We start from the raw sequence: 24,626 nt of genomic DNA on the forward strand, positions 1-24,626 counted from the left end.
CAATCGGGTTTTTTTCCTCAGTTGAAAATTTGATCATCGCTATCTTCATCACTGCTTTCCTTCTCTCTGTCGTCAAGTAGTCTATGCACATACGTAATTTTATTTTTCATCAGCGAAAAATAGAATTCATTTTCAATTAAAGTGATTTCTTAGTCATATTCCATGCTTATTGAAATCCGTAACTTTGAAAATAATATTCCTATTACCACGAATGTCGAGTTCGAACTAACGTGGAAGACGCATATAACAATAAATCTAAAAAACCTATTTAACATTAATGATTTGCAGTTATTTTATATGCATGTATCGTTGAATTGAGTCAATGGAGCGATATTGCCCAAAACAAACCAAATAAATGTCATTACCGTCTGAATTATTGCATTAAACCGAGTACTGATCGACAATCACCTCTCGAGTTATCTCATTAAATCAAGTGGTGACCGAGAGTCACCTCTCGAATGCAAAGGTAATACAATTTGTACAATAATGTAATATTGTACAAATAAAACACAGACACTGCCTGACACAAACTGCCAGAGAGTTACGAAGGCAGAAAAGAGAGGAGCGATCCATTAATAAACTTATTGAAGGAGTTCCCGAAGCTGCCTGTTTGTTCTGATGACAATGGAAAAGAATGGATATGATTCTGTGAAGATGAATTCTCTGTACTCTCCTCTTTATACAAACATCCAAACGGTACAAACATCCAAACGGACAGTCTCGTAATTTACAGTCGTGTAATTTGTTAACTAATAATCATATTTTCAGTAAGCCCAAAAGATCCGCGGGCAATAATACCTTAAGGTGGAAGATTTAACTTATTTTTATGATAACCGCCTTATAAAGTAATTTTAATCTATTACCACCATTTTAAGGTTATTTTCCCTTATAATTTTTAATAGCTCTGTTTTACGAGAAATTGTTTCACAACTTATGCTTCGATTAATATATAGTTCTATTACCAACCTCTATGCAGTCCAATCCTTGGCAGGATAGTAAATGGAGAATTGTGGCATCCAGGCTGATTTCTGCCACCATTCGGATAAAAATCAACGTGACCTACTTGAGATCTCATTCCCAAACCTAAAAGTATACATATCATGAAACCATACTACAGTTAAAATATAAATGAAAGATACTAAAGCTAAACTTTTACTAAAAGTTTCGCTAAAAGAAAGAAATAATAAAGTTTTAATAAATGAAATAAATAATAAAATTTTACTAAAAGAAATAATAAAGTTTTACTAAAAGAAATTAATAAGAAAGCTTTACTAAAAGAAAATAATTTATACGAATGTTTATTTTTCTGTAGTTCTCTCAAGCTTTTCTAAAAATGTTATTATTACAGATAATCATACTATAATTCTGTACTCTTGGTATAAATATGGTTTATATATTGCTCATGTTCAAAAATGCACCCGGGTTAGTTTGAAATTCCTTCTGAATTTGTGTTTTGTAAATCAGTTATAGTTCTTTATAATTATGAAACTTGTAATCTGATTCAATTTGCTAAATTTAGCTGGTGTAAAATAGATTGCGGTTTTTATAATTTTCTGTCTTTATTAAAGCTACTCAGTCATTCTACACTTATCAGATTTATTATCACAATTAAGTGTGTACTGTTTTATCCACAGAATACGACTGCATTATGAGACTATGGTTCGATTTTCCGAATATGTTTTCAGATTTTACTACCATACGATTTTCGATTTTAAGAATTCCTGATGTCATAGTTTAAAGATTATGCCTTAATTTATTTTATGTTTTTCATTGCGTGAATAGATTTGTTATGAAATCATAAAAGTGCATTTTGGGAAATTTGGCAAGTGACAAAATAGTGCTGCACTGCCGTATCTCGTTACCGGTTTCTACAACTTTTTAACTGCTTATCTTATAAGGTATTTCTTCCGCCTTATTAGCATGTCTTCGTGGTGTAGAGGTCAGCACGCTGGACGCGTATTCGTGAGGTCCGTGGTTCGATTCCCGGCGAGGGCATTGCTCATTTTTCTTGTCTACTGCTTCCAAATAACCTAATGTCTCTATAGTGGCGTTCGAACTAAAAAGGCTGGTGGATGATGATTCTCCACCACCAGGATTTGGCGAGATTGGCTCCCCTAATCCCCAGTCAACCTTTAAAAGTGGGAGTATATAAGATATTTCTCCAGCCTTATTAGCATGCCTTCCCTGATGTAGTTGTCAGCACGCTCGACGCGTATTCGAGAGGTCCATAGTTCAAGTCCCGGCGAGGGCATTGCTCATTTTTCATGTCTCCCGCTTTCAAAAAATACCTAATGTCTCTACAATCAAACAAAGTCTTTTCTCTGTTATTTATTTCAAGATATAAAGATGAGTATAAATTGCTTTCCGAAAATTGAGAATTCAAGTCTAGCAGAACTTTTTTGTTAACTATTTGAGGAATGATGGTTAAGAAAGTTTCCACTTAGCAATTTCTGTTTTATAAATGATTTACAGGATGCAGAAGAGTTGAAGCAGTGTCATTTATTACAGCGAACAACTGCTTTTTAGTATCCTCTTCTGTATCAAATAGTAGTCACAAGAATATCATTTACCAATTAGTGTTTATTATAACCCCTTACAAGACTACGTTGCACTACTCACCTACTAATTATTTGGGATACATGGCCATTGACATGATACAAAGAGTTGAGGGCAATGGCAGCTCCAATGCTGTTCTACGTAATGTAACACACGAGTGAACTGCAACCCACCCGGCCGATAATAATCGGCCTCATAGTAACGCAACGCACCCAACACAAAGAAAAATATAGTTGAAAGATTAAAGCAAAAAACTAAAACATAAAACAAAAATATAGTTAAAAATATTAGACCAAAATTTCCAGTGTTGTTTTATTGGCATTTATAAATTTCATCATATTGTTGCGTGCGTACGGGTTCGTTATGAAATGAATGCACAAGTCCGATGAAAAATGAACAAAAATTTATTATTATCACAACAAAAATGCTTAAATTTTCTCAAATTATCATGCAGTATTACAATATCTCACAGTAGTTATCTTTTAACTACTCAAATGTCCAATAGAACGTAATTCAAAACAGCTAAAGAACGCTAATCCGCGAAATAGTTACAATCAACAAGAGCAGTTTTCTAAACAACAACAAACTAAGCAACTACTACAAACTGAGATGTTTTCCTCCTTTTATAAGATTTTAAAATCACGCACTAGAATTTTCCAGTACTTTCTCGAAATCAAAAAGAGATATTTATTTATTTAATGCACGCGCTCTTGTATTTTCAATTTTCCGGCTTAGCTTTCTTTTAATATTCGTCACGCGCTGCACTACGCGAGAAATAAAACCATTTAATTTATAATTGAACTAACATTAGCTTTTTAGATACCAAATTCGTAACAATATCTAAATTCCTTAATGCAAATGAGTAGAATTCCTTTATGTTACCGTGTTTCTGTTCTTCGTATTCAACATTGTTACCAACAGATTTGAAAAATATTTTACTTAAAGTAAGAATCAGCCAAAATTAGCACATGTTAAAGTTAACCATGAATAGCGTTAACATATGCTAAATACATTTAGCACATGTTAAAGCCGTTGATCAGATGATCAAGAAATGTCTCAATAAAGAGAAATTAATCTCTTCAGAAAAGTCTATTGAAAAATTATATAATTTAAATTATTCTTGAAATAAATCGTTGCCACGCATTTCCCACGCGTTCAACTGCATTAAATAAGGCTCAAAGAAATTTAATTTAACAGAGAGGCTTAAAATTTGCTACTTAATGCGGACGAGTAAATGGCAGACCCTGTCGATTTGTTTTTCTGTTCCTTAACACTAAATTTATGTGATCTGTCATTTTGACGGATTTCGAGTTTCATGAGCCAAAATTACAAAACCCGTTATTTTTATAGTTTCCTAATTTACGCTGATAATTATCCATTCTATACGATGCATGACGTATACTTACGGGTATACTGTCATGTGTAATATTATGTATGATAATGCCTACTGATATCCGTCGAAATGACAGTATGCTAGTTTCGTAGTTAATCGTGATAAACCAGTTTTCTATGAAATAATTTTCCTGGGTATAAATATAAAAACAGTAAAATGTAGATACTAAATACAAATCCTAATTCAACAGATATATCTTTCGATAACTTCGAACCCAATATCAACGCACTGCGGTTCGCTAGGGCAAGAGATAGATCGTGTGCGATTATTACCTGTCAATCGTACTTGCCCTAATGCGTAAATATAGGATTGGATTGGATTATTCAATTATGGAAAAGCACACGAGAGCTATTTCCCTAAAGGAAGAAAGGCCTTCGAAGAAGACTTTCTAAGGGAACTGGCTCGTATACACGTTACACATGGGGAAAACCACGAAAACGCCCATGCTGCCAGACCGTTCGCGGGATTTGAACCTCGGACCGAACTACCAGTTTTCAGCGTGTTTACCTCTCACTGCGTAAATATAAAGCATTAAGCTCAAGACTAAGGAACGATCTGCAGTCTTTATGCTCAAGACATTTTAGAAAAGGTTTCAGTTAGTGCAAGCAGAGACGATCCAGAAGAAAGTGTTCGAATATTATGAGTATTAAGCAATATCAATATAAAATTAGAGGATAGTTTTACTTTATTCTGATGAAATATATTTTTTAGTCATCATGAGTAAACTCAAGAGAAGATACTGAACCGGCCAAAGAGAATAGTTAGTATTAGGGAAGATTGTTCTTGTAAGTCTCTTAACAATAAAACTACCGTAAATTTTTTACCGATAAAAACTACAAATTCATCAAACTGACGGTTAGCCGTAGTTCTCTAGTGTTAAGACTGTAAGTGTTTTAAAATTAAATTAATTTTTTTAGCCCAACGCGGTAATTTGCCCAAAAGGACTATTAATTTCGTTTTGGCATTTTGCGTCGATTCACGATAACTGTTGTTTCACTTTTCAAATTGTTGCCACCAAATATTATCGACCTGAATTATATTTAAAGAATTAAATAATGAAGAATCTGCAAGAATGTATGTATGTTTCTCGTATTGTGATAAAACAACGATACCTAGAGCCATCAAAATTTGAATAACATAATCTTCCATAGAATATGGTCATGTGGAAGCCCTAATTTGATTTTTTTTTAATTATCGATTTCATATTTTGTAACAATTCAACGAATTTTTTATTAAGAAACTAAACGATTTCCAAGCGAACAATGGCAATACTGCACGGGGGAGAAACATTTTTATTTCCAGTGCGAGAGGACTTCCACTCCTTATAGGAAATTCTAAAGATAGGCTCATTTTAAAATTATTTTGCGATATTGCTGTTGAACTGCATTTTATGGTTTGAGTACGTAGAACATAATATTTAATAAATAAAGGTAACACACAAAATGTTAAAAAAAAAACGCCCCTTTGGACGTAATTTAAAATCAACCCTTTCAGTTTTTTTTTAAATTTTATTTTATTTTATTTATTTAAATACGGATTTTGTGACAATGTGCCTTACATAGGTATGCAAAAATATCCATAAACTTAGAGTTAATCATTGAATAGTTGGCTAGTTGGCTTCAATACATTAAATAATAGTCTCTATAGCTCCCGTGAAAGGGTTAATATGTGCAAAAGCTCTTCTTCAGGAGTTAGACACTCATTCTAGTATATTTTTTTCTGTGAATTATCTAGTGTAAGAAGGAAACAAGAGCTCTTAACTATTGATTAATACCCCTAAATAATTTTTCTCAGAGACCGGTACATGATTTTCATCAAATTGTAGCTATCATTGCAGCAAAAAAAAAAAAAAATGTTAGGCATTAGAAAATAGGAGAAATTCGAAATTCTTGAGAGACAGAAGAATAGTAGTAGTGATTTAAAAATACGTTGATATGAAAAATGCGCTTGTTGCTGAGTTCGAAATTCCATCGATTGCATATAGCTAAATAATCCATTCATTGTGAATGTCGGATATATCCATTACATACGATATATTTTGATGTTTTAAAATTCCAGTTATCATATAGCTTCGAATTCCTGTATATCATTAAAAAACATTTATCCAGGAACGAAATATGTGGTATTAGAAACACCGGTACTTACGTGTTAATGCAACCACCTTGGAGCAGTTTGACGATTTTTTACTGATGGAAAGGTAAAAGTTACTTATTGAGTGCAAGATGGTGATGTTAGTGTTTCTTTTTTAAAAAATGATTTTCAAAATATCGATATTTATTATTAGTCTGTCATTATCAACATATCAAAATAAAACATACTTTAACATTTTAAAATACAAATTTGAATTATTAAATACAGATTACGTAATACATTAAAACTAAAAAATTTACATTCTTCTTCAAATCATTTTGTAATTTTTATTTTTTGCGCTATTCTTCTTCCGAAGAACCGGCGATCTGTTTTCGCTTAAAAGTATCACAGAATTGCGGAGACATGGCTTCATGCAATCGTCGGCAACAGCGGCTATCGAGGAAACGCATTTCCTCCATGTTGTTCCTTTTAAAACATTTTCAGCAAAATTATGTATTCTTGCAGAAATTTTACCGCAGTTTCTTCCAGTGCTAGCAAATTCCAGAAACTCATATTTTAAAACTAAGTTTAAGGCCAAAAAAATATCACGATTTGTTTAAAAAACTATTGTAATTTGGAATATAAACAACAACAAAAAAAAAAAAAAAAAAAAAATTCATACGAAAATGGAGGCTTTACTTACCTGAAGTATTGTTACGAGGACGGTAGCTGGTAGACTGTGCTCACGGTTGCCAGAGTTTGGCACATTCTGAAAACTTGGCCACTTCTACTGAGATGAGGTTGTTTTAATACGTAAGCCCCCAATCCCGTCGGGAGTCGTTTATTGTGTCGGTACTTTCTATTCTCGCAATCATAATATTTTTCTTAACTATTTAGCTAATTCATGTTCAAATATTCCAATCCATTATAATTAGCAATAAATCAATATAGTAAATAAATAATTAAAATCAATTTAATGGAATTTTAGTTCATTTTGTCATTTTCCTTCTGATAAACCCCTCTTTAGAGTTCAGTAGCAGTTGATCAGCTTTTGTCGGAGTTCATTTGTAAGACCTATCTCTACTTTTCCACATACACCAACTTAGATCCTATAATGAACCTGGCAAATTCTCGCACAGGCGTGAATTAAATATCAGCACAGAAGAAGGGCACAAAATAACCCTTTATTAAATCAAACTAATTTAACAGAAAAGCACGGACTTCGTACATTATAAAACACTGTTCACTTGCGGCGGTAACTAAACGTAGACTATAATACAAATCAAATCTCATTCCTTGTGGTTTCATTTCAACAAGAACATTCATACTTTAGAAAAATCTGGTTAGAGGCATTTTGCGAATTAAAATATGAATTGCTGTTAAGAGTCTTTAATTCGATCTTTCTACAGAAAAATCAATGAGCACTTGAGATATTTCCATTCATTTTCTAAAACCATAGTAATCAATCTTCAAAGATCATTCAACATTTTCAAAGATTCACTAAGAAGTTTCCATACCTTCTAAAAGACCACGCCCTCCATCCGTGTGTATGACGTCAACAAACTGTGCGTCAGTAGGATCTAGCCTCTCGGCTAAAGGAGCATCATAGAATCTGGGTCCGGCAGGGTCTAGGGCTACAATTAAAAGAAAAAAAAAAAGATTCACATACAATACTAACGAAAATTCAAAAGTAATACTAATCAGTTATTGGATCAATTCACCTCCAGCTACGGTTTAAGGTTACCCATACATAACCATATTTTTTAAATCTCTTCATTTTATTCTTTTTTTAACTTGAATCTTACTTTTACATTCAGAATTTTAAACTTTTAACTACTCTTTTGAGGTGTTCTACGAGAATTACCATTTTTTTTTACTTCTCGCAAATTTTATATTAGACTTAATAAAAGATGGCATTATACATTGTCCAAACGCTATTTTACTTTACATATCAACTTTATTACAGTACACTTAAACCTAATCAGCCCAAAAGGGCTATCAGCGTCGAAATGAGAATTTCCATGGAATTACCATAAATGCATAGTTTCATTTTTCATTCGAGTCTATATTCATTTTACAAAATGTAAGATATTTATCTTTCATACCGAGCCTATCTGTTGTGGATTAACAAACTAAGCTATTTGAAAGCAATAGATGCCAATCTTAAGATTATTCGTCTTTTACTTTTGAATCAGATTAATTTAAATAATAAAAATTAATTTAAATCATCATCTAATTGAAAATATTCAATATTTTTTTAGAATAGCATTACTTTTTTAGTCCAAAAGGGTTTTGCCCCTGAAGGACTATTGTTTTCGCTTTGCGATTTTGCGTTGAATCACTATAAATGTCCGTTTCACTTTTCAAACTGTTGCCACCAAATGTTAGAGTCCTGCATTATATTTGAAGAAATTAAATAATGAAAAATCTGCATAAATGTATGTATATTTCTTGCATTGTGCTAAAACAACGGTACAAGGAGCCATCGAATTTTGAATGACGTAATCCTACTGCGAATATGGGCATGTAGAAGACCAAATTTGGAATTTTTTTTATTATCCATTTCATATTTTGTAAAACTTTAACGAATTTTTGATAAACAAACTCAAGGATTTCAAAGCAAGCCATGGCAACACTCTACGGGGGGGGGGACCTTTTATCTCCAGCGCGCGGAACTGTGTATCGGTAGCTAAAGATAAGCTCATTTTAAAATTATTTTGCGATATTGATATTGAACTGAACTTTTATGGATTAAGTGCAAAGAACTTGATATTTAATAAATGAAGGTACCACACAAAACGTAAAAAAACGCCCCCTTTGGACATAATTTAAAATCTGAAACCTTTCAGTTTTTTTTATTATTTATTTGATATTTTGTAAATTTTTAAGGAATTTTTGATTAATAAACTCAACGATTTGAAAGCGAGCAATTTCAACAGTGTAAACAGAATAAAACATTTTTACCTCCAGCGCGCGAGTCTACCTATCGTAAGTCCTAAAGATATGCTTTCTTTTCAATACTTTGTTATTTTGCTTTTTAATTGAGTTTTATGCGTCGCATGTGCGAAGAACTTCAAATTTAATATATAAAGTCAACACACAAAGCATTAATGATAAAAATACAAAAAAAAATTGTAAGCCATCTTACTATGCAAATTGAGCTTTGATATGATGAACAGAAAAAGATTGAAAAACAAAATAGAAAACAATACGTGCCAACATTTCATCAAGAATTCTAAATACATATGCTTAATAATAAAGCTAAAAAGACAAAAAAAAAAAATGGTTTAGCTGGAGCTAGTGCAAATGGTAGATTAGTAGAGTGAGTGAGTGAGTGAGTGGGGTTTTTTGGCGCAAAACCAAAGATGATTATGACGCGCCAAACACAAGGTGAGATGATCAAATTTATGAAATTTAAATACAATAAATAAAAACAAGTGGACAAATGTACCAAATCCAGAGGATGCAGTCATATAAAAACAAGGTAAAAGCAGACATTAAAATCCAAGACACAATCCTCAAAACAGATTACATTAAGTAATAAAAACCAGTCTCTTTTAAGTAATAAAATAAACTACAATTGGCCTCTCTTCCGATTAAACGGTCGAGAGGCAAGTCACAGCTATTAAAATATTTCTGGCGAAGCCTATTTAAACATGGACACTCAATTAAAATATGACGGACAGATAAACAAACATTACAGTTAAAACAAACAGGCTCATTTTCAGCTTTTAAAAGGTAGTTATGTGTCACTCTAGTGTGACCAATTCTGAGGCGAGTCAAAAGAACTTTCTCCTTACGATTTCCAGCAAAATCTCAGTGCTCGATTCTGAGCTTTACATTTCGCAACTTGTTGTTCAGCTGAACGTCCCAAATTCGCTGCCTTTTTTTTTTTTTTTTTTTTTTTTTTTTTTTTTTTAATCTTCCCTTTTATGACACAGCAGATGTCTCTAAAATGGATAAGGCGACTGGACAGTTCAACAGCAGATTTTGCCGCGATGTCTGCAAGCTCGTTTTCCTTTATTCCCGTATGCCCGGGAACCCAGCAGTACAGGATTTCATATCCTCGTATCTTTAAGTTTATATGAATTTTCAGAACATCCACCACAACAGGATTTTGAGTGCTGGGAAAAGCTTCCAAAGTGTTAAGGGCACTATACGAGTCTGTATAAACTATGAATTTTTTGTGGCAGAGCTTTGAGATGTACAGAAGACCATAATATATTGCAGTTAGTTCAGATGTTAGAACTGAGAAAGCATGGTGCAGGCATCTGCCCTCTATGTAATCTTCAAATACAAATGCGATCCCGACATGATCACTTGACTTTGATCCATCTGTGTATATCGGATGATAACTGCTATATTTGTACCTGTGCTCAGCGAAGAGTTGTCTGTAAACGATCTCGTTAGTGCTTGCCTTCACGTGATGTTTGAAAACATCAAGAAGCTGAATCCGTGAATTTTCCCAAGGTGGGATTTCAAAATTCTGTACTGCTTGGGGGCGCATATTAGAGAGGGAATGTTCCTCAACAACAGGGCGAACTCTTAAAGCAAAGGTAGGAACACAGGATGGACGTGTTTCAAATAATGTGTTACACGCATTATCAAGTAATCCCAGCTTATTAGGATGTTCAGGTTGCGATAGGATATTAAAATATTGCACAAGGGACAATTGCTCACGCCACAGATAAAGTGATGGTTCGTTAGAGTCAACATACAGGCTCTGGACAGGAGAAGTTCTGAAAGCTCCTGAACAAATCCGCAGAGCTTGATGGTGAACAGGATCCAGTTTTAACAATACTGATGGCCGAGCGGATCCATAAACAACTGAGCCATAGTCCAGTTTAGAGCGGACAAGCGCTCTGTAAATGCGAAGCATGGAGCAACGCTCTGCACCCCAGGAGGTGTTCGCCAACACTTTTAAAATGTTTAGTATTTTGAGACACCTCTTTCTCAGGTTTAAAACATGAGAAAGGAAGGTCAATTTTCGGTCGAACGTCACTCCTAAAAATTTTACTTCGGGCGTAACTGGAATAATTGTACTATTCAGATATAACTCAGGCTCAGGATGGAGACCTCGCTTCCTACAAAAGTGAACACACACAGTTTTCTGTTTGGAAAAAGTAAATCCCTGTTTGTTTGACCATTCTTGGATCTTATTCAGAGCTATCTACAATTGCCTCTCTACGTATCTCATGTCTGCCCCTCGACAGCTAATCTGCAGATCATCAACATATAGAGATCCAAAGATGGTGGAAGGAAGTTCTTTTAGTACTGAGTCTATTTTTAAACTAAACAGGGTTACACTAAGCACACAGCCTTGAGGCACACCCTCTTCCTGTTGAAAAACACCCGAAAAAACAGAGCCAATTCTTACTTGCAAAGTTCTAGTGTTCAAGAAATTCTGAATGAAAAATGGTAGGTTGCCGCGCAAGCCACTCTCATGAAGATCGCGAAGTATACCGTATCTCCATGCCTTATCATAAGCTTTCTCAATGTCGAAGAATACTGAGACAAGGTGGCTTCTTCTTACAAATGCTTTTCGAATGGATGTCTCTAAAAGGAGCATGTTATCTACTGTTGTTCTCCCCTTTCGAAAACCGCTTTGATAAGGCGAAATAATATTATTCTTTTCCAAGAAGTAGACTAGGCGGCTGTTTACCATCTTTTCAAACAGTTTGCATACGCAACTGGTAAGGGCAATTGGCCGATAGTTGGAGGGATTTCTAGGGTCTTTCCCTGGCTTAGCAATAGGAATTACAATAGCTCTCCTCCATGCACTGGGGAAAATATGCTCCTTCCACACTCTATTATAAAGAGTGAGAAGGGCATTCAGTGACTTATAGGACAGAAGTTTTAGCATTTCGTAATTTATGTCATCAAAACCCAGAGAAGACCTACCTATGTGTCTGCAATAAAGCTCTCTTTAATTCCAGCATAGTAAATGCTCTATTGTAAGGCTCAGATTTGGTAGAGTTGAATGCGATGGGATTTATTTCAGAGTGCTGCTTGATAGAGAGAAATGCAGGTGAATAGTTTCTGCTGGAAGAAACGGCAGCAAATGTCTCACCTATAGTATTTGCAATTTCTTCTATGGAGCTAATCACTCGGCCATCTTTTTCCAAAAAGGAAAGTGAGTGGTCTTTATATATACCGCATGCTTTTCGAACTCTTTCCAAAACCCGCTTACTAGGCATAGAAGAAGTTATTGATGACACATATGAAATCCAGGAAACCCTCTGGCTCTGCCTTCTTACTTTTCGTGCATTTGCTTTGGCTCTTTTAAAGGCTATGAGGTTTCGCAGAGTAGGATATCTACGAAAAATACCCCATGCTTTTTTCTGTTTTTTCAGTGTTTCATGACAGTCGCGATTCCACCACGGTTTCGAATATTTTAGTATTTTTCCTGAAGTTCTAGGAATCGAAAGCATAGCTGCCTGAATAATAGTATTAGTAACAGCTTCAACAGCGTCATCGATATGCACATCTTCTACCATTTCCTCTGTCAGCTCTGCAACGGAAGAGAAGAGTTCCCAGTCTGCCCTGTCCAGGATAAACCGAGGGACTCTCGACACGGGGTTTGCTCCTCTTCGTGCAAGAGACACAAAAATGGGATAATGATCGCTGTTGTACAAGTCATTTCCGACACTAAAAGTGCAAAATGGCAACAGAGATGGTGAACAGATGGCAAGGTCGAGAGCGTGGAATGTCCTTGAATGCTCATGGAAGTACGTATCCTGCCCATTATTTAGGAGACAAATGCTATGATCTTCGATCATCTGCTCAATTTGTCTTCCTCGGCAATTTGTATCTTTACTACCCCAGAGTGGACTATGGCCGTTAAAATCTCCTATTATGATAAAAGGCTCAGGCAGCTGCTCTATTAGATTATTTAAATCTTGCTGATAAATGTGCTCATTTGGAGGCAAATACAAAGAAACAAATGAAACAACAATATCAAAATTTATTTGAGTAGCGACAACTTGGAGGGATGTCGTCAAAGAAAGTACATTTGAGGGATAATCCAGTGAGGAGAGGAGACCTACACTTCCACTGGCACGCTCACCTGCAAGGTTATCCTTTCTGACGAAAGAAAACCTCCGAAGTTTTGCATGGTGTTCTGGTTTCAGATTTCTTTCCTGTATTGCTAAGCACACAGGATGATACACATTTATTATAGATTTGATGTCAAGCAAATTTCGGTGGAAACCGCGACAGTTCCATGACATAAGGGTGGCCATTATGAATTGTTTTTGTTTTTTTCTGTGCTGTTCTTTTGTTTTTCGTGGAAGTAGTTGCCTGGGAACTTCCAGACCCTCTTCTACTTCCATAAAGTCTGAATCCACAGATTCAGAAATCATGTCATCAAAAGAGCTATTGCTGTGACTTCTATTTTTATTGGATATTTTATGTGTAGTAGTTTTGGGCTTACTTTGAATAACTGTTTCTTTCTTTTGTACTATATGGGTTGCATTTTCTTTTTTCTTGTTGGATGTAGATGGTTGGGTTTTATTTGGTAGGGTCTGTGTGCCTATTAATGTTTGGGTGGCGACTGTACGAGTTGATTTTACAGCACTGGCGTATGATGTATTTGGTCGAAGCTGTGTGCTCTGGACTAATCTTCTGGCTTCGGCGTAAGAGATGTTCCTAGTAACTTTTGTAGTCTGGATTTCTTTTTCCGATTTCCATTTTGGGCACAAGCGAGAAAATGCTGGGTGGTCTCCCTTGCAATTTATACACAAAGGGGCAGCGGTACAATTATCAGAATCGTGGCCAATCTGTGAGCATCGGGCGCATGTGAGGCTGCCACGACAAGACGTTTTAGAATGGCCGAAACGCTGGCATTGGAAACATCGCATAGGGTTTGGAATATAAGGTCTTACATGAATATTTAGATATCCAGCCTTAATATTCTTAGGCAGATCAGGCGTGTTGAAGGTAAGGATCACGTGTTTCGTGTCTATCAACTTACATTCTTTACGCATCTTGATACGCCTTACACCGCAGACATTTTGTTCGGATAGCTCAGAAGCGATTTCTTCTTCAGAAACATACAGAAGGTCGAATTCTGAGATTACGCCACGACAATAGTTCAGTGACTTATGTGGTGTTACAGTGACATTCGCTTGCCCAAGTTTAGTTATCTGAAATAAAGAAGCAGACTGGGTCGCTGAGGTTGTATCAATAAGCAAGTCTCCGGGGCGGAGACGCTTTATATTTCTCGGCTCACCAATACAAGACTGGATATATTTGTTTATTACGAAAGGAGACATCTTATGCATTTCGCCAGAAGGACTAGAGATGACTAGGAAACGGGAACTATTGTTATGATTTTTTTCATTTGTATCTGTACGTAATTTTTTTGCAGTAGACTTTTCAGAACTAGGTTGAGTGACTGGTTTAGCAGTAGACGTTTCAGAACTAGGTTGAGTGACTGGTTTAGCAGTAGATGTTTCAGAACTAGGTTGAGTGACTGGTTTAGCAGTAGAAGTTTCAGAACTAGGTTGAGTTACAGGAGTGACTTGAGTGACAGGAGTGACTGGAGTTACCTTGAAATCTTTAATTAAGTAGATATGAGAAGCCATAGTGAAAGTATAAAGATTCGGGTCTGACAGCCCCGCCCACCACGGAGCCCAACAAGGGAACACAGATTCCTGTGTTAGGGCTAGCCGGACCTATACGCAAACTGAAGCCCCACAGTCGGCTTTCCCGAAAGCAGGTACTCCCGAGAGCTTGACCCCCAAGCCACTGACACAAGGACTAGTGACCAGCCGATTGACACCCGTGAGGACGACTAAGGTGCCTCCCGTTTAGCTGAAGCAGAAGCCAAAGCAGTGTGTTGGGGACAGTACCTCGCCCCTCAACTACCAGGACCCTCCTTTCCAGCGACACGGGTCTCCACGCACGGCAAACACGTGGGCAGTTTTCTCGCCACTCGAAAACTAGAAACAAGGTCTGTTCCAGCCTCTCGTGACGAGCCCCTAACTCCGTAGAGAGAAACCACAAGGGAGAAGGGAAGGCGAAAAGTTCCAGCCAAGAGGAGAGGAGACGGAAAAGAGGATAGATCACTGGGGCTCCAGGATCGTGACACCCGTCTCATCAAGAAGATGATCCCCTGAAGGGCTAGGCTACCTCAGGATTGCCACACCCGTACTCACAAGAATGAGCCCCCTGAGGGTATTAGTAGAGTGTGAGCCAAACCTTAACTTTTCACATATATTTTTGTGCTTGCCAGTTTTAATACCGCTGTTTCTTAATTTAAAAAAAATTAATTTAGATTTAACTTCGTATATTACCTTGAGAAATAATATTTTTATGTAAAGTAATAAAGCTAAAATTGTAAATTTTATAAGTAACAGCACCGTACTTTCCTTTAATTGTTAAAAAGCAATCCGTTATAATAAAACCTCAATAAAATAAATACCCAGAATTTCAGATATTCGGTTTAAATAAATAACATTTGCTAAAGCTCCTACGAAAACTGGTCACTTTCAAGTGATGATAGACCACATAAGGTCGTCATAAGAAATTTCAGCATGTTCTTAAATACCCAAAAGCTTATTGTTTTAAAATATGATGCTTTTGAATTCATAAATCTCAAAACTTTAAATTCATCACGACATGTATACTAAGATTCGTATTGTCTCTTTATAAGATTTACTGACTTAAGGTGAAACCTAAAGCCGCATTGAACATAAATGAAATTTAACATTCTCAATTTCATATTCATTCTGTGAATATAAAACAACGTTATGCTGATAATAAATGAATACACATTTATTATTCATACTGAAGTGCTCCGTATCCAAGGATAGTATACGCTTCAAATATTATCGCAGATAAACGAAACTGCGACTACATAGATAAGTTACTTCTACAAGGCCAAAAATGTTGCTGAAATAGCCAATTTGATACCAGTTTGCTGGTAAAAACATATCAATTCTGAGGTATTTTACTATTAACGACTTTAACATCATCTATAATTATTTAAATTATATTTCTGGCTCCAATTAAATAATCCAATTAAATAAGTTATTTATTTAAACGAGAGTTAACCTCATTTAAAAAAAAGTTTAGAAAACTTTGTAATGAACTCTCAAATGAAAACAATCTCCTTTTTTGCTCATGCAAAAACACGCGACAACACTCTCGCAGCCATTCCGTTCCTCTGCTTGTTGGATTAGATGGAAAGAGGCGATAATAATCAAATTAATACTAATCAAATTTCTAAATCTGACTGCAGGCGTGCAACAACGATCATTGTGAAAACTATCGTTTCATAAAATTTCGGAAATTCATTAGTAATTTTTGGTCCATCATTAGAAAAAATATTATATATAGTTTCAATTTCTTTTTTACTTTAAAATTAAATTATCCTAATCATTTCATGTCTTTGTGGATTTGGTTCTAAATTTCTTATATATATAAATTAAATTTAATATATACATATATTAAATCGAAATACAAAAGAAGTTAATCAGTCAAAGTGAAGAGTTATGTTATTCTTTTGAAATATGTCTTCAGAATTAACACTTTGAAAACAGCATCATGATTGAGCCATTTGCAGAACAGCATATACTAACAGTTTCTTCCTCTATAAATTATAACTATTAAGATTTAAAGCACACACTAAACGGAGGATCTTTTTATCTAGAACTGGTTTTCCACGCCTACAGACATCCTTGTACGATCTTACAAAAACTGCGACAGAAGAATCGCCCCGTGAGCAAACCGCTTAGTTTTCGTCCGTACCATGGAGCGTTAAAAATAAAAAAAGTACTTGGATAAAAATGGAAATATGATCATAAAGCGGATAAATTAAATGAAGGATGTGAAGGCTTACCGGATATCCTCCCTAAATGTAGAATCCCGTGACCGACCAGCCCAGCGATGTGACTGCCCAAACTGTGGCCTATCAGGTGGAAATTGGCGGGATCGGCACCGGCAGAATCCTGAAAGAAATAAAAAAAATAACTTTAACTTTTAATTTACTTAGTATGTGTGCACATTTAATATGAACAGTTTCTTAGTGTGTTTCGAAATTATAATAGAAATTAAATATTATGGTGCATAAGTGTGATTTGTATTAGTTTCTCATTCAGAAAGGTATGGATATGAATTCTTTCATATTTTGGTTAGCTTCGTTACTGTAAAGCTTGCGACCTCCTGATTTTGACTCACTTCGCTTTCTAAAGTCTCGTAAGCTTCTCTTATTAAAGTCTCGCATATTAATAGAGCAGTGCAATCTTGAAAAATGTACATTTGGAGATAAATTTATTTATCAATTAAATGAATCTACAGTATTTGTGAGAGAAATAAAATAATTTTGTATACTGAGTAGTTGTTCCTATTTTTTTTACCACTGGCTGAATTTAAAAAAAGAAAAGAGAGAAAGGGAGAAAAAGAGTAAGTCAACTTTTTCTTGTTGCTTATAAAATATTGCACAAGATTTTATGAGCTCTATACTTGACACATAAAACAATTAGGATCAAATTAGAGCAAATACTTGTCTAATATGATGTTTAAAGAAATATTTAAATACCAGAAATTTAAGTTTTAATCATGTCAATGGAATTTGTTGGTAACAAAATTTAATCTCCTTTCAACATTAAATAAAATTTTTAAAAGTACTTGGCACATTGCAATTCATCATCCTTCTACTATATCAGCATTAGTTATTCTTTGTTTGAGCACAAATTCATGATACAATCAATTTATTTATTAAAAGCAATAAGAAAGAAGGAAAAAGAAAAATGAAGCAATTACGGTGAAAGTTGCGAAAAAACACTTGGATTATTCCAATGGATTTAGAATGACTGAATGAATTTGCTAGATTTTTGAGGAAATGCCTCTATTTAATTCATCCGTTTAAACATTTTTAAGGGACTAAATTTCATATCCTTTAATGAAAACTTATATCACTCTTTATTTCTGCAACATTAAGTAGATAGGCGATGCTTTCACACAAATATGTCAAATCTTCCATACTGTCTCAAAGAACGAGCCCTTAATATTATTATTAAGGGAAAATCTTGGCATTTTATATTAAATAACACTCATCTCATACCAGAAGAGAAGAGTTAATGTACTTTATATTACATTTCTTATTGTTGAGATGTCTATCAACCATTCCTTGTTATCTTCCCTGTGAAATTGTCGAAATAAACTTCAGCTGGTATACTAGATTTCTACTGAAGCCTTTCTTATCCATCCAAACCAGGTAGTTTTTCTTACCCATCCAAACCAAGTTCTTATTGTTGAAATGCCTATCAGCCATTCCTTGTTATCTTCCCTGCGAAATTGTCGAAATAAACTTCAGCTGGTATACTAGATTTCTACTGAAGCCTTTCTTATCCATCCAAACCAGGTAGTTTTATTTACGTTTCTAACAAGAGTGGTCACTGTTTCCGTCATTTTCACGTCTCTCGTAAATTTCAATTTTCATCCTTCAGTTTTAATACATGACGGCCATTAAAATATCTGCTTTATTTTCGCCGGATAACGCTTTCCCTACATGTAAGAATAATTGCCCTGTTGCAAAATAATTTCTACATCTAATAAAAAAATCTGGTGTGTACACCACATGACTTCCTTGTACGGAATATTAAATTATACGCATTTTTTCTTGGATTTCATTTAAATTGATTGGATTGAATTAAATATACTTCGTCGACAGCGCATAAACCACAATAAAATAAATGCACTCTTTAAAATTCACTATATTTGTTTACTATAACGACACTCTGAATGCACAAAATTTATATCATTTGAAGAATTATCGTTGCCACATGTTCTATTCAAATACTATAATAAAGCTAAAACGATGTAGGAAAGAAATTAAGCAAACAAAACAGAAAAGAAACAGTTTTTCCCAGACGATTTAGTATTTCTCATTCAATTAATTCAGCTCTCACTTCGCGGCAAGGCAAAAATACATAAAAACTCAAAATATCTGCATTAAAAATTACGAAGTTAAATCGCTACATCGTTAAATTGCATTCGATAGCGGTCAAAATGGATATTTTCGGTGAAATATGCTGCCTGAAACTTTTCGCGATTACAATACTTCCATTTTACTTCGTACAAGGAAGTAAAAATGACAATATAATATGCTAATCTCTTAAAAACAGTGACATAAGAAATACGATGAAAAATTGTTGCCAAAACCATATTTCTGAAAGAATGAAACTATTCAAAATGATGTGATTTCATCAAAAATCTATCAACAACAATAAGAAAGGAAAATTGTTGTAAAAATCACATTTTTAAAGATGTGAGAAGTGTACTCAGAAGCTTCATTTAAAAAAATTTGTAAATACAAAATATCATTTTTCCAAAATTCTTTTTGTAAAAGCAGTCACAAGGATGAAAGTTTAACGTGTCCAAAAATCAAAGGAAAAAAAAAACTGTACATTTTTAAAAATAAACTGTTTTAGAAAAAATCTCGTTGAAAAGGTGTTAAGCTCACTTTGTTAAATAAATTCGTATTTAATCGATTTATTAAAACACGAAATTTATTTCAAGTTCGTAAAATAGCTAAGTGCCTAAGTTTCATGACGATGTGAAAATGGAGTGTGTAGAGTAAAATCTCACCTTCCTATAGCCCATTATGTCTCAAAATGGCGCGATTCCGTCACAAAAAAAATCGAATTCGAATTTAGAAAAAATCGCTTCGAAGTGCATTGGCTCTTGTCTAGATGCACCTATGTATCAAATTTCGTAGCCGTGGGTCTATTAGCTTACGCGCAGCGCGAACGAAAGACACACACACAGACAGACTCTTTCTTTTATTATATGTAGAGATTACAGATATTGAAAGCTAATTCCAGTATGAGTAAATGTCCTCAAAGTATATGAACGTAAAGTAATCATTTTTAAAAACAGAAGATTTTTAAGTAAAAATAATTATTCTCTAGTAATAAAAAGTAAAGCAAAATATCTTTCCTAAATTAATTTTATTGTATCCCTTGATAATAAAAATTAAAGTAAAACAACTGCCCGATGACGTAATACCTTTAATAATCAAAGTCAATCTATTCTATAAAATAACTTATTTTTCAATCACTAGAAACTAAAACACCAGCAAACTAGCGACTAACTAGTCTTTAGAATCAATTGTAATTTATACTAATGCATTCTACTGTGACTTATTTTATGCTTATTACTTCATGTTAACGTATCATTTCCGATAATAAGTTATTCTTTTAACACAGAAAATTTGATGCTTTTTCACGTATCTTTCATATTTTAAAGAATCATTCAGCAAATTTATCACTATGGTGCTTTAAAAAATACTTCGCTTAATGTTCAGGAGACCATTATCTAACATGTAAATATATGACAGCTCAAATATTCTCTAAGAATTTAAATTTCAGTTTGACATTAATTTATATTAAAAAGAGATTTTCTTTTATGAACAGCAAAATAGTTCCCCTTTCTTTAGGACTAAATATTAAAGAGCTTTTTAAATTCTTTTTATTAAAAATGAGTACAAAATTATGAACTCTTATCAATTATTAAACGTTTAATTAGTTTGCATCTTTTGCATTTCTCACTAATATTAATTTCTCAAGGGCTGTGTTAGGTAACAGATCAGCAAAAAACTTTAATTCTACTGCTTAGAATAATATCTCTTTTTAATTGATATCAAACATGATGTTTTTACAAAATGAACACAATATTGTTTTCAGGTAATTTTAAGCTGTAATTTTTATAAGTTCAAACTAATTCATTTCACACAAAGCCTTAAATATTCAAACTTCCTCTTGAAATATATTAATATACTGTATTATGTTGTATTGACATAGCTGATAAGTAGTTATCATATATAAGTATCATATAAAGTAATATCATATATAAGCAGATAAAGCAAATCTAGATTTCTCTGTAGATGGCACATACTTTTAAAAATTAATGATGTTTTTCGATGTATAAAATAGATAAAATGAAAATAAAATTAAGACTTAATTATTAGAAAATCAATTTTAATTGTTCACTTGCATTAGAAAAATGTTGTATAAATTTGCAATACAGATACTTCCTATGGTTAATTAGACATTCCCTGAGAGGGGATAATGAAAGTTAGTAAAATATTTTCTTTGAGTATATATTTTTTTTCAGCCCAACAACAAAAGTATTGTGAAGAACTTTTGTTGTTGTTGTTAAAGTAAACACTATAATAGATACAATACTTTATCTTCATCCAATACCTTATCTTCATACCTTATCCTCATTTATCAATGAGGTTTTGAATTCCATAATTTAAGTACGGTTTTATGGAAGAAAATAAAGGGAAGAAAATAGTTTTAGCTCCTGAATAAGGGGAACTTGTGTCTGATCGCCCTAAAAATAAAATTGTATTTAAAACTTATGCCAATAAAAGGATGCTGTTTTGTCTCTTGTAAATGTTCGACTGAAGTGTCTCTCTTCCTATCTGAATTTTAGAATCATTCGAAAAATGTTGACTGATCAAATGTTTCGATTCAAAAAGTCACACTTATTGAAAAAATACCAATTTTTATGAAATTAATAAATTTCGTGTGCAAAACATTTAGCTGAAAAATTTTTAATTATTAGAGTTTGAATGAATCGGTTATATTGTATTCTACAGTCAAAGGAACTACGGCGTTTAAGTATCTTATTTTTAATCATATTTGATAAATTATATGATTTCTTAAATTCTTACTCTAAGAAAAATGATAAGTTCTTTCATCTTGTCAGCTACTGTCTTCGATCTCTGGACAGCTTGGGTATAGGGAAATTCATTACCACAGCTCCAGTCGGTAATAATAACGTTGTATTCGCCTTCAGACAGAAAAGCATTTTTCATTTTCTGTCAAAAAGAATAAAAGATACATTTAATAGAATATGCTAATAATTAGAAGTTGTGTAATACTATACAGTACAAAATAATAAATACTACATTAATCACAATATGGCTGGTTATTAAAGATGCTACCATATGGTTAATTCCTTTTGAAAGAAGAACAACACAACGAAGGCTAAGCATCAAAAGAACACCAAAAGAATTTTGCATAAAACTTTTACAAAATAACGATACTACGTGACAAATTTTACTCAAATATATGTATTTAAAGGCTCCTTATTTTAAGCCTACACAAAAAGGAATTAACCATATAGCGAAGGTTAAAAAACTTGAATCTGGCGATATGACACTTGAAAAAAGTAGGATGCGCATTAAACAGTAATATCATCAACGACGAATTGCGAAGGCTAGGTCTGGCTCTTACGAAACTGTAAAGGATATGCCAAAGAAATTTTGCATTCACTTTAGAAAAGCCAAGAAGCTTGATAAATGAGCTCTTCATGAGCGCACTTGAGACTTGATGCGACTTCTGCTGCTGCGTCTTTTTGCTTGATGCCATACGCTTGACGCGTGTTTTCTTCTGTTCTATCTGGATGATGACAAAGGTGCAAACTTCCAGGCGACGCATCTAATCTGTTTTTGATCATGAATAGTGACATGTGACGTAAAATGGAATTTATACGGTAATTATTGCTGATCCGTTGAATGGTTAAACGCTAACAACAAGAGAAGATCTTACAGAACAAGCCAAAACGGGACCTTCCTCAGAGAAAGATGAAAATTTTGGTGGTATGCAACTGGGTGTGGTTAAGTTGTTGGGTCCTTCAAATGTGGTGAAATAGTTAATGATGAGAATTACTGCAACCAGCTGGGCGAAATGTACCCAATATTGCACGTAAAGCAGTATACACTGGTCAGCAGATATGAAATTGCACTCCTACATGATAACTCATGACATGTTAAGAACAGCAGTTCAAAAAATGCGCAGTTTTCACTGTAGGACACTTCTACCATAATTATCAGATGTTTTATCAACTCATCCAGCAGCTGAGCGCTAAAACCGCTGAATACTGGTAGAAACTGTAAAACAATTTAATTGTGGAACTTTTTTTCATGATATGTTCCTCTATTGCAGGTCAATGCATATTATTCTTGTGCGTAGTTACCTTTCTTTAATACGAGTATAAGGATACTGCACGTATCCTATCACATATGTTTAGATCAAGAAAACATCAAAATTCGTAATTCGAAATATAATTTTCTATACGTATCGTTTTCGCACCACCATAAAACAGAAATTTTTTGCATTGAACCAAGTCAGAAGCTACTTGTATATGAATATAAATTAAGCGATTTTCGGACGATTGTATCTCATCATTACTATTGCAGAGGATTTCAATGAAGTAATTCTTATTTAAAAGAACCTATATAGTGATAATAAAATAACAGAAGAAAACTAATAATAATAAATAAAATTAAACACCTGCATCCATTCACTTATTTGAAGATTGTCCACAAATCCATGAATTATAATCTTGGTTGGTAGATTAGGATCAAAATCAGACTTATAGAGCAGTTCTCGATCATCTGGAGCCAAAGGGCGAGGTTTATCCGGATGCACGCGGGAAAATAGCTTGAATGTGGTAAAATTATTCCTAGTTCCCACACAGTGAAATCGAGAAGGTAAGGTAGATAGCAAATCGCCCATCAGAGCCGAACCTACAACAAATCAAACAAGATATATACTGTATCATTAATATTTTCATTTGTAATTTTTTCCATTAAATTTTGCATAAAACTTTTACAAAATAACGATACTACGTGACAAATTTTACTCAAATATATGTATTTAATAGCTCCTTATTTTTCATTATACATAATTTATGTAAACAATATTTAAAAATAATTCAAGGCATAGTATGTAAGGACTCGGAGAATATATTTGACAACATTCGAACAATATTAGTCCGGCAACAATTATTGTAAAATTCCTCAAAATTCTGTAAGTTTTACACAGGTAATACAAGTCTCTTAATATTCTCTGTTCCTTTAAAGAAGGCTACATCACATCTATTTTCAAACAGATACGTGTATAGTCTTCATAAATGAACTATCGGAAATTCTTCAAATTATATCGATCTAAATGGAAATTTTGTACTCGGGTACCATCTCTCTTTGTTTTTAATATCCTTCAAGGGAGTTTTACCTGAAATAACATCAATAAGCATACCATCGAGATCAGGCAAGCATTCACTGATTCATGTCTGAAAAACTTTCTAAGTCCCTAAAAGGCCAGTGGTTAAAGTCGCTAAACACTGGTAGCTCAGTCCGGGATTCGAACGGGCGTTTTCTCCATGTATAACGTGGATACGAGTAAGTTTCTCTTAGAAAATCCTCCACGAAGGCATCCCTCTCCTTAGGCAAAATAACCTTTGAGTGCTTTGCCATAATTAAATATGCCAAACCAAGTCCATTGAAAAGATGTTCAGTTAAAGAGTTATATTTTAAGGCAAAGAGAACTACAAAATGCAGTTGGTCAGCTTTAAGATTTGATGTATATTCGGTTTTCTTGGGTACAAAGAGCATAGTGTATTTTGTTCCGCATTATTTGAATATCATTTCTTACCTCTATGAGAGACGTTAAAGTCTAAACCGTTTATATAATATCTCACGAGTTCTTGACATGTAGAGTAATCTTCTGAATACTAAAGCGGTCTTTGCTCATTATGTCATTATATGGTATACGCTTTGAAGTCCGTTATTGGCCTCATAAGCAGTTAA

General features: G+C 33.9%; 1 protein-coding gene across 1 annotated transcript in view; it reads right to left on the reverse strand.

The window, feature by feature from the left end:
- Window positions 1–24,626, reverse strand: part of LOC118186974 (uncharacterized) — a 173,883-nt gene that overhangs the window by 134,002 nt on the left and 15,255 nt on the right. Inside the window, exons 2-6 of the mRNA XM_085810247.1 lie at window positions 23,329–23,564; window positions 21,705–21,851; window positions 16,863–16,971; window positions 7,537–7,653; window positions 967–1,083 (exon numbers count right to left, since the gene is read on the reverse strand). Coding sequence (XP_085666373.1) covers window positions 967–1,083; window positions 7,537–7,653; window positions 16,863–16,971; window positions 21,705–21,851; window positions 23,329–23,564 — 726 coding nt within the window. The remainder of the gene's footprint in view (window positions 1–966; window positions 1,084–7,536; window positions 7,654–16,862; window positions 16,972–21,704; window positions 21,852–23,328; window positions 23,565–24,626) is intronic.

This window comes from Stegodyphus dumicola, chromosome 2, assembly GCF_044657685.1.
Source record: "Stegodyphus dumicola isolate Sdum_Otavi_A_Nest chromosome 2, ASM4465768v1".
Taxonomy (NCBI): Eukaryota; Metazoa; Arthropoda; class Arachnida; order Araneae; family Eresidae; genus Stegodyphus; species Stegodyphus dumicola.